Source organism: Harmonia axyridis, chromosome 4 (assembly GCF_914767665.1).
Source record: "Harmonia axyridis chromosome 4, icHarAxyr1.1, whole genome shotgun sequence".
Taxonomy (NCBI): domain Eukaryota; kingdom Metazoa; phylum Arthropoda; class Insecta; order Coleoptera; family Coccinellidae; genus Harmonia; species Harmonia axyridis.
Genome location: NC_059504.1, coordinates 2,271,927 through 2,289,117, shown reverse-complemented (window position 1 = coordinate 2,289,117; position 17,191 = coordinate 2,271,927). Strand labels below are relative to the sequence as shown.

The following is a 17,191-nucleotide window of genomic DNA, read 5'->3' as shown; positions in this document are numbered from 1 at the left end:
ATATTGTTAATTTAACTAATAAAGAATGGTAAGCGTTACTTTATGAGTACACACAAATCTATTGTATTTTTGTCCACTCTGTACCAATTGGAATCAACATGTAAAACATTTTTGGAATCAGCTCAGCTAGAGTAATCCGAAAATTGAAACAAAATGGGGGTGCTCCATTAAAAAAAAAATTACGGTGACGTCATTACTCGAAAGTAATTCACTCTGTATATTTGATTATTATTTTAAAATACGGCAAATTAAAATAAAAAATCGACGTGTTACAGGATTATTTCTTAAAATGGTCTGTTTAGCTAAAAATGAATTTGTTCCATACTTTACGGACACAGTGTATATCCAACAAAGTTGTCAATGTTCACCTCCTGGTAATTTACTTGTTTATTCTTTTCAAAGAAAGAATTAAAGGATAGGTGTTTTAATAGGGATACGAAGGAATAAATAAATAGAAAATACTTCTACTAAAATATATTTGTCAATTTCATTTGTACTATCTTTCGTAACACTTTTATAATATCGGTTTTCAATCAAGATAATTGATGATGTAATTATTTACAATAGATACGTTTAGGTGCCACATAAAATGGTTCACACCAGGAACTGTGATGAGATCTAAACGTCCACTTTCGTGTAAAGTTTTTAATCCTATTCGATCCTCAGTATATATCGGTTGGCTTATCAGATTGACCACAGTCAAGTTTTCATTGTAAAAACCAAATTGACTAAAAAAAAATATGATATAATCAGTCTGTACGTTTCATTCACACACTTCATATATTACCTAGACTCCCAGGGAGTTATAACATTGTCATCGGGACCTCCGATCAATACCATTTTGTTCAATTTTGTCAATGCATTTCTGAACTGAGCACTTCTTGTTGATTTCAACTCATTGTTGATATAAGGCAGGTATTGAGAGTAATTATAATACAATTCTTTATGAAAGGGGTCATTCCAATAATTCCCCACAGATGTGTGCTGACCAACTCTGGAATAAAATAATTCATATGCTTCTTTAAGAGCTAAGCCAGGAAATATTAAATGCAAGAATTTCGCTAAAAATTTTAAATATTAGTCATTAATGAATAATTTGATGTAACGCCTCTTACTTCCATATTGCCCAGCTTGTGGCCCACTTAGCGAAATGAAATTTCTAACATTATGCTCTGGAAATGCTTGTAATATTGAACGTGCCAAGAGAGCTCCTTGAGAATATCCTGAAAGATATTGGTTATTTCAATTAGTTAATTCAAAAAAGTGCAAAGTGAAGCAAGAATTGCTTTACCAAAGCATGCTATTTTTACATTATTCTACCTAATAGATGTATTCCTTCAGGATGACGTTTAGTGATATTCTTTATGTCTAAAAGCAGTTGCTGTACTTGATACCACATACTTTCCACACTTGACCAGCCACTGAATTTATTAGTATTGTAAACTATAGTTCCTGGGTGTAACTGAAATGTTATTAGTAATAATTTCAATCAAATGTTCTAGATTTTCTTACAAACCTTTTGTATGCGTAACTTTATGAGATCCATACTTATGCTGCCAGTTACAATACCATGCATTAAAAACACAGGTCTATAAGAATAACATTCTTTCAACGTGAGATTGATAAGCAAAAATTTAATTAAGGAAAATAATTTCATGTTGAGAGTAACACTTGCTTTAAATTTTATATGAAAAAACTATGGTAAATCGCAGAATTTCAGTTCAATTTCCGGTCATTGTTCGGTAGTGCGGTATAATTGACTATTGTGCGATTAAACATTGAGCAGATAATAAAATACTTCTTTGTTATTGTTGTTACTGAATTCAAAGGTTCTTTCTATCCAAGATTGCCATCTTTCAACATTAGAAAATTTTTCTTTATTTTAAATTTCCAATGAGAAAAGTTATTAGAAATATTCTATTATGAAAAAAAAACTTATTGTAATCTGAATGGACTAAAATTTATATTTTATTGTTTGAAAACCAAAATATTTATTTTGGTCCTGGCCATAGATAAACTAAATTCATTTCTCTAGCTCATAGACCTAATATCATTGATAATTGATATAAGGTCTATGCTCTAGCTAGATTAATGTTCTGTGAGATTTCAGATTAGTTAGCGCCTTAGAATACCTGGAAGGAGCATAAGGCGCTTGATTGGCAACACTGGACGTTTGCTCCAAAAATGCCAGTAGATCCCACAGAATAAGGATTTAGAATAATAATTCTATGTTTTCCGGTCCCACAGCTGGCAAACTGACAATGTCAGTTGTCACTTGTCACTAACCAATTTTATTTTCCGAAAACTTTCAGCATCTGATTCTCAGACTGCAATAATAATAGCTTTGGAACTAGAAATCTATTAATGACTACATTAAGATAGCATTTCATTAATTGTCAATCTGAAAAGTTAATAGTAAAATGACCTCCCAATCAACTACAGCTGTTCAAGCGGTAGATAGAGATCGGGTGTATCAATGGATTTTAGAACTCACTAATCCAGAAACTAGAGAGAATGCACTTCCAGAGCTGAGGTAAAGAAGGGATAAGTTTAATGGAACCCTAGAATGATGTATTATTGATTTCAGTAAAAAAAGGGAGGTAGTTCCTGATTTAGCCCCAATGTTATGGAACAGTTTTGGCACTATTGCAGCACTTCTCCAAGAAATAATTAATATATATCCAGCAATCAATCCTGCTACTCTGACAGCTCAACAGTCGAATAGGTACCATTAAAATCATGTTTTTTTTTTAATTTTGGGCTTTAACTTTTTTTTTTATACAATCATCTTTTTCTAGGGTATGCAATGCTTTGGCACTACTTCAATGTGTTGCTTCACATCCGGATACTAGATCTCAGTTTTTGTTAGCACATATACCCTTATTTTTGTATCCTTTTTTACATACAGTGTCAAAGACACGTCCATTTGAATATTTACGTTTAACTAGTTTGGGAGTAATTGGAGCTCTCGTTAAGGTGAGTTTATCATGATTTGAGTTCTAGAGCATCTAGAGACCTGCTTTTATTGTAGACTGATGAGCAAGAAGTAATTACTTTCCTCTTGACTACGGAAATCATTCCTCTGTGTTTGAGAATTATGGAATCAGGTTCTGAGCTTAGTAAGACTGTGGCCACCTTCATTTTGCAAAAAATCCTTCTTGATGATAGTGGTTTATCATATATTTGTCAAACATATGATAGATTCAGTCATGTTGCAATGATACTCGTGAGTAAATGAGGATTTTGAAATTATGTGTTGGTTTATGTTCATTGTATGATTTTAGGGTAAAATGGTCATTTCTCTGGCTAAAGAACCTTCTGCTCGACTACTCAAGCATGTGGTCCGTTGTTATCTCCGACTTTCAGATAATCCTCGGTGAGCATGATTACATCAGTTCTAATCATCAAATATTCCTAGTGCTATCACACTTTGGGTTTTTTATTAAATTTATCTGTTTAATTATATTTCAATTTTTTCTGGAGCAATCCATCATAGTGTTGCTTTTGGGGAATTAACAGCTTATGATCTAAACAGTAAAGCAGTCTTGTATGAAAAAAAATATTTTTCAGTGCTCGTGAAGCGCTAAGACAATGTCTTCCTGATCAATTGAGGGACAATACATTCGCTAATTGTTTGCAAGAGGATAAATCAACGAATCACTGGCTTCAGCAGCTGCTTAATAATCTGGAGACTCCTCCACCGGCTGATAGTCGGCAAGTGGGCTTGTCCCCTCTTACATCACAATAGAGCTCCGAGGAGGAGAAAACATTGAGGGAATGTTGACTGAACGATGATTTCGGATAATGTGATTTCCTGTCTTTTGTTAAAAAATTTTATGTTCATTATGTTTGCTCTGTAAAAGCCCAGTCAGATCAATACTTGTAATTCTTATTTCAGTAACTTGTGCATTGTATATAACGGAGAAATTGTGATATAATGTCCAAATGATATAGAATTTAATCTGATGATCTATTAATAGTTGTTTAATAGAAAAATATGAAAATTCAAAGGATGAATTTGGCGAAGTAGAATAATTATGCTTTCTATAGGTGGTACTAAATTTTTCAGACACGTCTTCGAGGATGACATTGGAGAACCAATTCTTTATATTAACTGCATCAGTTTGTCATGTAATTATGAAAATTTGAAATCATGAGGATTTATTCTTATATATTATATGTTTGTTGAAGCAGTGTGAAATTGGGAATTTTATGGAGAAGTCTTTATTATCTTCAGTGAATTATGTGAAAAGGGTTATAATTGTACTTTAGGGATTTTTTTCCCAATTAACTAATATCGATAGTGACATTTTTCTCGGAATTTATCAAACAACTATAATGTATATTTAATGTCCATTAATATTTATTATTTTAATTAAAACACTGTTGCATTAGTTTGTTTTAGTACTTTGTTTTTTTCCAAATATATTAATTTATAATTAACTAAATAATTGGGAAAAGTGAGAACGTAAGATGAAAGAAAACCTTTTTGAAATGTGATTGAATAAAAAATCCTTTTTCGGTTCAGAGTTATCTAAAACACTTAATTCCTTCATGTTTTGTCTTTAAAATTTAAATATCGTTTTCTACAGTGTGGGGGATCAAGATTGTTGCAAACGTTTAAATTGTAGAGAATTTCATACTACGTGATACCAACAATGTGATGAATTTGAAATTGTTAATTATCTTTGATAGGGTTTCAATCTCAGAGGTTTCAATCCCATGACAAGTAGGATAGACGGTAGTGCCGTTAGTGTGTCTTCAGCTATGTCTTAGTGAATTAAATATTTCATTCAGCGGATATCGAAGAGGTTTAAAGGCATCAATGCGACTAAATCATCTAGTGTCACTTAATGGCTTGATTGTAGTGAAAGAATTGTTTCAAAATATGCCATCTTTGAGGAGAGGACGAGAAAAACAAATATTCGCTGAATTAAAGTCAAAAATATAATGAATTCAATATATCAATATAATGGATTCATCCCTAAATTTAAGAAATGGGCACTTTTTCTAGTTAGCTACCGATAACTTTTTACTTTTCATATGTATTTCCTAAAGTAACAAATTCTAAAAATGTACCTTGATTGAGCGGACGCGCTTAAATATAGCGCATCTACCATTTTTTCTTGAGGATTCGACTACATGTGACATCTAGGAAGAATAGCTCGAACCTGGTCTTGGTGAGGATGTGCACATCACAGGTTTCTATGCATGTTGGGCCGCGAGAATTATTAGTTTAGTAAAATTCGGATAGATGGCTTGTAGTCAAATTACCTGCTTGATTTATCCCCCAAAACTCGAAATATCTCGAATTTCAGACCTTTCAGAAGCAAACTGATTGCAAATTTGAATTCGCTGTGGTGAAATGATACTTCTATTAAATTTTCAGGCCAAAACATTTTTTTTTCGAAATTTATCCAAGGTTATAGTCTTGGTTTTTCTGAAAAAATCGACCGATCAAATTGGAACTTTTTATGATGTATTTGAAGGGTTTCGAAGATGTAGATTCCAAATTAGGCATCGATTCCGATCAAAAAAATTTGTCTAGACATTTGAAGCACTATTTTTCTACAAAATTCGCAATATCTCAGCTTGTAGGTGTGTTAGGAAGAAACCGAAGGTAGGTTAGTATTCAGAATCGAAAACTTTTTATGATATCATATTTTGAAGGTAGTCTGCGGCCAATTTTTTTTGTTTTTTGAGTCCTACAAAACCCTAAATATCTCGGTTCACAGCCCTCCTAGAAATTACCTGATTGCAAATCGGTATTAAGCATCGAGATCTGCTCATGATATCAAATTTTGAAGCATATCCGGTCATAAACTCTGTTAGTAAAATTTTCATAAATTGATTTTTTTCCGAGACTCAATGGTGTCATCTAGGAAGAGTAGCTTAAACCTGGTTTTGGTGAGGAGGTACACATCACAGGATTCTAAGTCTGTTAGGGCGCGAGAAAATTAGTTCAGTTAAATTCGGATAGATGGCTAGTATCCAAATTTTCTACTGATTTGAATTTTAGATTTGTTCCTAAAACTGGCATAATTCGAGAATCGAGTGTGACTAGTTCTGTTTTAGGACTTCATCATTAATTATGCATTTTTTGAGGGGTTTTTAGATGATGGCCACTGAATAAGGCTTCGACCAGAACATCTTAACAGAAAGCATTTCTACATATTTAATGCATAATTTTTCCATGAAATTGGGAATATCCCCGTTTTGAGCTGTATTAGGAAGAAACTCGAAATATCTCGGTTTTGGGATCTTCTAGCGGGGAACTGATTACAAGTAGGTATTAAGCTAACTGATTACAGATTTGTATTTGGTGTGGCCAAATGCATGTGTTATTTGAGGTGTCTCTGGATAGTAGATTCCGTGTTAGCACAGCAAATTTTTCTACCCATGAACGATCAAAAAATTTTATAATTAATTGTGGTATGAAATAGAAACATTTCCTATATTTATTTTGAATGATTAGATGCAAATGATGAAAGGAAACTTTTTCCCAATATTTAGAATTCTTCCGATGAATCAACATTCTGATTGGAAAATTGAAAATAAAACTAAATCCTGAAACATCAAACGCCGGAAAGCCTGATGAGTGCAAAAGTGTTATGAGTACTATTCCTGCTAGTTGGTTGAATGTTTTTACATTTTTGTTGTTGAAACTTGAAATTTGTAGCGCTAAGCGACAGCCTTCTCTGACTGAAATAGCTGACGGACCATAGAGAGTAAATACTACTCTATTCGTAATATCTTATCCGTACAGATACCTGACGGACCATAGAGAGTAAATACTACTCTATTCGTAATATCTTATTCATACAGATACCTGACGGACCACAGATAGTGTTAGTGTTAGATCCAGTTAGTATAAGCTGTGATGAATAAATTAATAATGCGTTGTAGTGTCCCGTCCAGACAAGGAGTGACGAATGTTGGCATCAAAACAAATGCATCTGTTTCAAGGTAATTTCCATTCCTTTTACTAATGTTCTAAGCTTTCAACGTACGGAGAATGACTGAATACAACTTGATTCACAATTCTACTTTCTGTCCATAGACTTATTGTCCCATTTTCCCCATTTGATACGTCTATGTTTCTGTGAATTTAAAATTCGCTTTAAAAAGACAAACCACAGAAACAATTTCCCACGAAGATTGAACGAAAGCTAAAACATATGCGATATTTATCACTTCCCAAGGAAGATAAAGTCTTGGTAATCCCTTGAACATTTCGATTATCGGGAGACACATCGGGTAGAGGAAACTCCAATACCCTTATAATAGATTTTCGGCAAGTAGAAGTGAATACAAATGTCGAGGGAGGCCATGGATCACCCCCATCGAATGCGGCACTTTCCCCAGGGGCCGTCTTTATGGAGTAATCGTTTCGAATCCAATTGATCTATCAATATGTATAACATCTTAACTTTTACCGTTACGCCATCCTGCAGACCTCCCTTTTCTATGGTTTCGTTCGCACCTACAGGGGTCGGACGACAAGTCTTTCATCTATGCGTTTATTAACTTTTTTATGAACGTTCTTTTTTCTGCGCTTTATCATTAGTGTAATTTTGTAGAAAGTGAAAAACATAATTTTACATGTCCCCAACATGGTTAGATTACGTTGTCGGATTGTAAAATATTTTCAAATCCACTATTTTACTATATCATTATGAATGTATATTATATTGAATGAAATATATTTATTTGAGTGATCCCCGATTGAATATTCAAATTTGAATATTTGAAATCCGATATTTTTCCTAATTGTGGAATTTATGGTAAGCAGAATATTTATTATTTTCTGTATCTACCTGCTTAAATCCAAGGTTTGGGAACTTTTGCTCCTCAAGTGTCATCTGTTGTTTCACGTCGTTTGGCGCGCTTGAAGTTTGTTTTCTGAATTTCTGATATATTTAGGTATTTATTTCAATATATTTTGAGTTAATATGAAACGTTGATTCACTATGGGACATAAAAAGTGCGTTCTTTGTGGAGAAACTTGCGAATTGAGTGAAATATCGTATCACTGATATGTTTTCATTTCCGCGCGCTTCATGTCAAATTTGAAAGTTCATGTTGGGGATAAAAATTCCTCACTGAAAATGACATATGCTCTCTCTTTCTATGTTTATTACTCTGAGGTGAAAAATAACATAAAGTTATATTGACTCATTTTGAAAAGTTGTGTTAGTGATGTATTTTTAATAATGATAGCTGAGATATGGAAAAGTATCGCATAGTTGAGCTAAACTTCTAGAAATATAACTGATTTTTTCAATCCAATCTGATGCGAATTGTTCTTATAATTTTTGAGAAAAAGAAGACAAGCTGGACGATACTTTTTAATAGCTTTCCCCCACTTTTTTTGCTATTTCACTTCAGTGTATTCTACTGGCCAAATGTAATAGCAAAACGAGCATAGTGTTTTTTCAGCGGAAACATTTTGACGAATGAAATATTTAATTCTAATAAAATAAAGTAATTTCCTCTTTCAAATGCGATAGTTGAATATATTTATCTATGTGATCTCTATTTTTTGTATAAAATTTTTTATTCAATCTCATTGCGTTTTTGAAATATCATTTGCGAAATTTCCAAAGCAACAATCCTATGTTGCTCACATCTAATTCCGCTGCCATTTCCAAGAAAATGTAATAATAATAATATCTCTTCATTTCCAAATACCTATAAACATTTCATTATATTTTTACAGACCACTATATTTATAAATTCTTAATTCGCATCTCTAGAAACACAACTTCGGGCGTAAGAACTTTAGCCTAACCCTTAACTTTCCTTATTTCCCGTTTATTGTCGACCAACCCTCGTAAAACAGCCATCTGTTATCCGAATCGATCATTACCAACATCTTGAAACATCATTAACGCCTCCAGTAACTATTGATCTGAATAATTCAGGAAATTACCAACCCTTAGTACAATCAACCGCTGTAAATGGCAATGTTTCGCTTCTAGCATTCAATTCCGCTTTCGACAGTCTATTCTGAATTCAATAAATGATGCAGGAGTAGTCATGAATGAAATATTGTAATAGTAATCGTGAGGGAAAAATATCTCGCTTTAGGTTTTCGAGAAAACATTAACCTCGATAAGCGATGAACGTTATCGATGATCCGAGTTGACGTTTAGGTTTTTCTATGCTTCAAGAAACACTCTTCCCAACCATAGAGTAGGAGAAACAGGTTATTTGATTCGATCACAGACAAGCATAGAATGACGTTTCATCTGGAAAGAGAAACAGGTTATTTGATTCGATCATAGATAAGCATAGAATGACGTTTCATCTGGAAAGAGAAACAGGTTATTTGATTCGATCACAGACAAGCATCGAATGACGTTTTATCAGATGCTAAAACTCTATGGACTTTGGAATGACGGAACCCGCCTAATTAATTCAGATCAATTAGAACGCTATGATTAATTTTATTCAAGCTCCTATGATGAAAAGACGGACATTTCCGGAAATTATGACGCGAAATGCAAATTTCCTTAATTTGGACGGTGCCTAGTGCACGGTGAAAATTTTATGACAGCCAGTTAACAATCCTGCCAGAATTACGTCATACTCGTCTCGAAATCATATAGACGGTTAGTGTTAGTTAAATTTGAATTCGGCATTTTCTCCTCTCACCATGAAATTCGAGACGAAATTTCTCGGGTGAATGTGAGAATTTGTATGCTGAAAAACGGGCAATTAGTAGAGGAGGATTCGACGGATCTGTTTGTTTCATTAGTTATTTAATTAGAGCGGGATTTTCGGGAGCGCTTGTCAGGACATAGAATATAATTAGAGCAGGTATATTTTTCTGTGTTACAAAAATTGAAAAATCCCTGGTCTGATGCACAGATGGCGGTGCTAGTATTAAATATATATGATTTTTAGTTAGTACCAACCTTCAAACGATACGTGTCAAAATTTGACAGCAATATGACCATTAGTTTGTGAGATATTGCGTTGTGAGTGTAGCTACTTTTGTTATTTGAAAAAAGATGGAAAAAAAAAGAATTTCGTGTGCTGATAAAATATTGGGAAAAAATACAGTTGAAGCAAAATCTTGGCTTGATGAAGAGTTTCCGGGGTCTGCACCAGAAAAATCGACCATCATTGATTGGTATTCTAAGTTTAAACGTGGTGAAATGAGCACCGAAGACGGCGAACGCAGTGGACGCCCAAAAGAGGCTGTCACCAACGAAAAAATAAAAAAAGTTCACAAAATAATCTTGAATGACCCTAAAATGAAGTTGATCGAGATAGCAGACATTGTGAAGATAACATCTGTACGTGTTAATCATATAATTCACGAATATTTGTATATGAGAAAGCTGTGTGCAAAATGGGTGCTGCGCGATCTCACACTCGATCAAAAGCAACAACGTGATTCTGAGCAGTGTTTAAGCTGTTTAAGTGCAATAAACCTGAATTTTTGCGTCGATATGTGACAATGGATGAAACATGGCTCCATCATTTGGACTGCACGCGATGAACCGAATCCAAAGCGAGGAAAAACACAACAGTCAGCTGGCAAGGTTATGACATCAGTATTATGGGATGCGCATGGTATAATATTCATTGATTACCTCCAAAAGGGCCAGACCACCAACTATATATATTAATATATAGTGTTATTGGATCGTTTAAAGGATCAAATCGTTGAAAAACGTCCCCATTTGAAGAAAAAAAGGTGCTCTTTCATTGCAAATCAATGAAAACAATGGCTAAATTGCATGAATTGGGCTTCGAATTGCTTCTGCATCCACCGTATTCGCCAGATCTGGTCCTCAGCGATTTTTTCCTGTTCTCAGACCTCGAAAGAATGCTCGCTTGAAAGAAATTTAGCGCCAATGTAGAAGTAATCGCCGAAATTGAAGCCTATTTTGAAGCGAAAGACAAATCGTACTAGAAAAATGGTATCGAAAGTTGGAAGATCGCTATAATCGCTGTATCGCCCTCGAAGACAACTATGTTGAATAATAAAATCGAATTTTGCCAAAAAAATGTGTTTTACTATGGTTGACCGGGGACTTTTCAATTGGCTTGTTATTGAGTGAATTTCTATCAGTGGCGCAGAAACTTTCTAGGGCAAAAATTTTTTTCTTGAATACCAGATAGGATCAATAAATAATTATCATGATGACTACCTCCCCTGTTCCAGCTACGCCACTGTCCCCGTCGTCCGTTATCCTCGCCACCATATAATTAACCTTTTTATTACACAACCCTTCAGGAGGAAGAAATAATAATCCGGCTTGTGTGTAATTGCTTATACGAGGGGATAGCGTTTACTAATTTAATAAAACCCATTAAGGGCTTTACTGTGTTATTCTAATTTTCCGGGAACCGGCTTCGTTTTAACTGTTATTTTACACTCTTGTGTGATTATAATTATTATTATTTTATTTTACACATATTTTTGTCGGTAACGTTGCCGGCGTTTACGTAGTCGTCGTATTGTTCGGGCTGGGCGTGCTAGTAATAAAATTAGTATGGTAATGTTACGACGCTCCCGACGACGTCCGCGAGGAATGTTTCCAACCATCGGCGAATTTAGTATCGAGGATTAGAAGGGTAGGTGTTTTTGCTCATGGGTTTTTGTTTTCTACAAAATAGACCATTCAACAAATTCTCCCAATCCTCCCAGAAAATTCAGTTTAATTGAACACATGAAAAGTGGATTTCTATATTTCACATAAATATACTACTGACAAAGAAACTGCAAAATCCAGAAGGAGCTACTTAAATTTTAATTTTTTTGGTAAAACATAGATAAAGGGTGTTTTTTTTAAAGCTATAGAACTTTAAATTGCAATAAAACAACGATGGATTATTCGATTGACATGAATTTTATTTATCCGCAAGATAATCTTGTGGCATTACATTTTAAATATGATTTCTGGCATATGACCGCCACGGCTGGCTCGGATGTAGTCCAAACTGGACGTCCAATTTTCGATTACTTTTTCCAACATTTGTGGCCGTATATCGGCAATAACACGGCGAATGTTGTCTTTCAAATGGTTAAGGGTTTGTGACTTATCCGCATAGACCAATGACTTTACATAGTCCCACAGAAAGTATAGTATAGCGGTGTTAAATCACAAGATCTTCGAAGCCAATTCACAGGTCCAAAACGTGAAATTAGGCGGTCACCAAACGTGTCTTTCAATAAATCGATTGTGGCACGAGCTGTGTGACATGTTGCGCCGTCTTGTTGGAACCACAGCTCCTGGACATCATGGTTGTTCAATTCAGGAATGAAAAAGTTAGTAATCATGGCTCTATGCCGATCACCATTGACTGTAACGTTCTGGCCATCATCGTTTTTGAAGAAGTACGGACCAATGATTCCACCAGCCCATAAAGCGCACCAAACTGTCAGTTTTTCTGGATGTAACGGTGTTTCGACATACACTTGAGGATTAGCTTCACTCCAAATGCGGCAGTTTTGTTTGTTGACGTAGCCATTCACCAGAAGTGCGCTTCATCGCTAAAAAAAATTCGCTTATGAAAATCGGGAACAACGGCAATCTCATTTTGGGCCCATTCGATGAATCTACGCCTTACTTGATGATCGTTTGGCTTCAATCCTTGTACGAGTTGGATTTTGTAAGCACGCAAACCAAGATCCTTCCGCAAAATCTTCCATAAAGTGGATGGACACAGATCCAATTCCTGTGCTCGATGGCGGATAGACTCATTCGGGTCTTCTTCAATGCTACGCTCTACAGCAGCAATAGCTTCTTCTGTACGCACCGTACGGCGTCTCTGGGGATGCGAGTTATCAATAAGAGTAAACATGGTGCGAAAACGTTCCATGGTTAATCAAATTAACTGCTCTGATGAACGATTTTGTCGACGATAAAATGGACGTAGTGCGCGATACGTATTCCGCACAGAACCATTATTTTCGAAATAAAAATTCTTTGTCAGTTAGTATATTTCTCCAGAGAAAAAGGAATAACAAAATTAAAATACAAATTTGTTGGATATACAGGATGTGCTACAAGCTCTATAACAAAGTTTGACAAGAGATATAGTTGGGTTCATTCTGAAATTTTTTTTTCCTTACTCCTAACCCAACGGACCTCAAGAAAAAAAATCTGTGGGCCCTAACACTGAACCCTGCAAGGTGACGAATCGATTGCTACCGAGCATAAGCGAATAGTTTATAGGGTTCAATTTATGCGATGGCGCGGTGCAATTTGCAGAGAATGTACATGCTAGAACGGCCATTTATCAAGGGCTGTTTATGAAGCTAGTTATCTCGGAGAGTCATGCCGAGAACGGTTCCACCAGTGTTCTTGTACAGTGACGTAGAATGACGGCCGGACCTGCAGTAACATATGGAAATTCCAATGAAGTTGTGGACTATGAGGAAAATATTTACGGGTAGTCCTATTTTTTTCGTAGGAAAATGTATTTCATCGAATGAAATGAGAAATATCAGCTTTCGGAAATTTTTGTGAAATTGACTTAGTACGCGAATATAATCCTTTAAACGATTCAATAACGCTTTATAATAATCGCTGTTGAGGGTCTGGCCCTTTTAGAGGTAATCAATGAATATTTTACCTTTCGCATCACAGAATACTGATGCCATAACCTTGCCAGCTGACTGTTGTTTTTTTCAAGGGCAATACAGCGATTATAGCGATCTTCCAACTTTTCGATATCATTTTTGTAGTACGATTTGTTTTTCGCTTCAAAATAGGCCTCAGTTTCGGCGATTTCTTCTTCATTGGCGCTAAATTTTTTTCTAGCAAGCATTCTTTTGCGGTCTGAGAACAGGAAAAAGTCACTGGGGGCCAGATCTGCGAATACGGTGGATGCAGAAGCACTTCGGAGTCCAATCCATGCAATTTTGCCATTGTTTCCATTGATTTGTGACACGGCGTATTGTCTTGATTAAACTGCACCTTTTTTTCTTCAAATGGGGCCTTTTTAACGATTTCATCCTTTGAACGATCCAATAACGCTATATAATAATCGCTGTTGATGGTCTGGACCTTTTGGAGGTAATCAATGAATAATATACCTTGCGCATCCCAGAATAATGATGCCATAACCTTGCCAGCTGACTGTTGTGTTTTTCCTCGCTTTGGATTCGGTTCATCGTGTGCAGTACACTCAGCTGACTATCGATTGGACTCCGGAGTTGAAATATGGAGCTATGTTTCATCCATTGTCCATTTCGACGCAAAAATTCAGGTTTATGGCACTTAAATAGCTTCAAACACTGCTCAGAATCATTAACACGTTGTTGTTTTTGATGGATTATGAGCTCGCGCGGCACCCATTTTACACACAGCTTTCTCATGTACAAATATTTGTGAATTATATGATTAACACGTTCAGATGTTATCTTCACAATGTCTGCTATCTCGATCAACTTCACTTTACGGTCATTCAAAATTATTTTATGAACTTTTTTGATTTTTTCGTCAGTGACAGCCTCTTTTGGGCGTCCACTGCGTTCGCAGTCTTCGGTGCTCATTCCACCACGTTTAAACTTAGCATTGGTATGCTAAGTTGATTGGTATCAATGATGGTTGATTTTTCTGGTGCAGACCCCGGAAACTCTTCATCAAGCCAAGATTTTGCTTCAACTGTATTTTTTTCCTTCAAAAAGCAATATTTATCCGCACACGAAATTCTTTTTTCAAATAACAAAAGTAGCTACATAACTAATGGTCGTACTGATGTCAAATTTTGACACGTATCGTTTGAAGGTTGGTACTAACAAAAAATCATATAGATTACTAGCACCGCCATCTGTGCATCAGACCGGAAACTTTTCAACGGGCCTAATATGAACATTACTTACAGAAGGAAAGTACTCATTTATATTTCAAAAAGAAGAATAAGCGGAAACTCTATGGAATATTTGAGTGGAACCATATTAATTCACCAAGTTCAATATTAAAACATCACATCCACATTTTCCAAAAAAAAAGTCTTCTTACCCACAAAGGTGAGGGAGGCTGGACGTCACTGGTGTTCTAACCCGGTATAGATCTGACAGTGAAGGGGCAAGTGAGAGGAATGATTAACTGCACATCCAGGGAGCCAGAGTGTGAAATCAGTCCGCCAAATTAAATCCAGCCTCAGATTATTACATACCTCAGTGACTGTTCATAAATTAAAACTGGCCAGAGCCATAATACCCCTCGCCCCGCTTCCCAGTTATATGGATCGCCTCTGTCAGCGAATATTAGGACGCCCTACTTGGAAATTGTGTTCTATGTTCTCCAATAAAATCTACCCTCCTCAGTTTCATTTTTCTTTCAATTCGTCTTCTATGGTCACGAAATGAACATTTTCAAATTCTATTATGTGTACAACGTTGCTTCCGCCGTTTTGCAATATATGGCTGTAGCGGTAAGTGCTAATCGAAATAAATAGATCATAGATATCATACAAAGAGCTTAGGTATTTGTAAATATAACGCCATCGAAATATTAGTCGATTTGTGTCTGCATCATAAAGTTATTCTAGATTAAACATGTCAACTTATGAGACAAATTCTCGTCATTTGCGGGAGGTTTTAATTTTGTGCTTTAATATGAAGAAATCTGCGGCTGAGGCTCATCGAATGCTCTCAAATACCTATGGTGAGGCCGTTATAAGTAAAATAACGTGCTGAGAGTGGTTTAAACGCTTCAAAAATGATGGTTTTGACGTCAGAGACCAGCATGGCGGTGGAAGAGAGAAGGATTTCAAAAATGCACATTTGAAAGCATTACTTGATCAAGACTCGTGTCAAACGAAACAAGAATTGGCAGGATCATTGGAAGTGACGCAATAAGCCATTTCAAAACGCCTGATAGTCATGGGAATGATTCAGAAACAAGAAAATTGTGTGCCGTATGAATTGAAGCCGAGAGATGTTGAACGGTGTTTGTTTACTTCTGAACAGCTGCTTGCAAGGCAAAGACGGAAGGGATTTCTGCATCGCTGACTGGAGACGAAAAAGGGGTTCATTACTATAATCCCAAGAGCAGAAAATCATTGGAACATCCCGGCCAAGTCGACGGCCAAACCGAATATTCTCGGTTCAAAGGTCATGCTCAGCATTAGGTGGGACCAGCTCGGCGTAGTGTATTATAAGTTGTTAAAACCAACTGAAACAATCACAGGCGATCGTTATTGAACGCAATTAATGCGTTTGAACTGAGCATTGAAGGATAAACAGCTGCAATACAACGAGAGACATGATAAAGTGATTTTACAGCATGAAAATGCTCGAGCCCATGTTGCTTAAGTGGTCAATACACTTGGAAACGTTGAAGTTCTACCCCACCGTATTCTCCAGACGGTGATGCTTCGGACTATCACTTGTTTCGATCAATGGCACACGACCTGGCTAACCTGCACTTCCGGTCTTATGGAAAAGAAATAAATTTTATCCTGTCGTGAATCGCTTCAAACGATGACCGGTTTTTTTTCAACGCGGGATTCGTACGCTGCTCGAAAGATGGGATAAAGTAGTGGCCAGCGATGGACAATACTTTGAAGCATAAATGTAAAACCAGTTTTTTACAATAGTCTCGGATTTTGGAAAAAAAACGGCGGAAGCAATGTTGTACGCCTATGTATTAATATTTTGAGTTGCATTCCGGCGAAAACTGCAGCAAAAACTCATTTCCAACTAGAGTAGTTCGTGTTGTTTCTCTCTATATCTTACGTGCATCAAAGCTTTATGATTTCAAAGTGAGATATAGGCTATATACATATCACAAGTGAATATTTGACAGTTCTCGATGTTAGCTTATTTCAAAATAACATGAACCAATTCATGTTCGTGCATTCAGCATATAAATTCATTACGAAACTGACATGTCAATACCAGGAAAACAAACACCAAGAATCCAATCAAGTAAAAAGTGATCAGCGATCCTCTCAGATTATTAACTGATTGGAATCAGATTACATTCTCACTCATTACCTGATTAACAGACGTCCCTGGTCTTGCCCCTCTTCATTCTGATGGAATACCTGTAAATATTTGGATTGTGGATCAACGATTTCCTAATTTAATTGAACCAATCAGTTTAATGATGACGTTCGGTGGAGTCACATGGGCGGTTTTCAATTGAAATACTTTCATAGAAATGTTCCTGGAGGTCATAGAAATTAAACATGAATCAGGTTAATAGAATATTGTGAA

General features: G+C 35.8%; 2 protein-coding genes across 2 annotated transcripts; one reads left to right on the top strand and one right to left on the bottom strand.

The window, feature by feature from the left end:
- Positions 1-459: 459 nt before the first annotated feature.
- On the bottom strand, positions 460-1,980 carry LOC123677735 (lysosomal thioesterase PPT2 homolog). The gene is made up of 5 exons (XM_045614428.1): positions 1,517-1,980; positions 1,321-1,462; positions 1,116-1,223; positions 788-1,061; positions 460-728 (listed from the first exon to the last, which is right to left on the bottom strand). The coding sequence occupies exons 1-5, from the start codon at positions 1,655-1,657 to the stop codon at positions 530-532; spliced, it is 864 nt and encodes a 287-aa protein (XP_045470384.1). The 5' UTR covers positions 1,658-1,980; the 3' UTR covers positions 460-529.
- Positions 1,981-2,251: 271 nt separating this feature from the next.
- On the top strand, positions 2,252-4,394 carry LOC123677734 (CCR4-NOT transcription complex subunit 9). Its single transcript, XM_045614427.1, has 6 exons — positions 2,252-2,533; positions 2,588-2,725; positions 2,799-2,976; positions 3,032-3,226; positions 3,285-3,376; positions 3,571-4,394. The coding sequence occupies exons 1-6, from the start codon at positions 2,421-2,423 to the stop codon at positions 3,746-3,748; spliced, it is 894 nt and encodes a 297-aa protein (XP_045470383.1). The 5' UTR covers positions 2,252-2,420; the 3' UTR covers positions 3,749-4,394.
- The last annotated feature ends 12,797 nt before the right edge of the window (positions 4,395-17,191 follow it).

Bases quoted from the DNA above. Each gene is read 5' to 3' on its own strand.
- LOC123677735 (XM_045614428.1), bottom strand. From the start codon at position 1,657: ATGAAATTATTTTCCTTAATTAAATTTTTGCTTATCAATCTCACGTTG. The intron at 1,463-1,516 runs GTTTGTAAGAAA...ATAACATTTCAG, and splicing joins TAAAGTTACGCATACAAAAG to TTACACCCAGGAACTATAGT. The intron at 1,224-1,320 runs GTAGAATAATGT...AATATCTTTCAG, and splicing joins TGAAGGAATACATCTATTAG to GATATTCTCAAGGAGCTCTC.
- LOC123677734 (XM_045614427.1), top strand. From the start codon at position 2,421: ATGACCTCCCAATCAACTACAGCTGTTCAAGCGGTAGATAGAGATCGG. The intron at 2,726-2,798 runs GTACCATTAAAA...ATCTTTTTCTAG, and splicing joins ACAGCTCAACAGTCGAATAG to GGTATGCAATGCTTTGGCAC. The intron at 3,227-3,284 runs GTGAGTAAATGA...GTATGATTTTAG, and splicing joins GTCATGTTGCAATGATACTC to GGTAAAATGGTCATTTCTCT.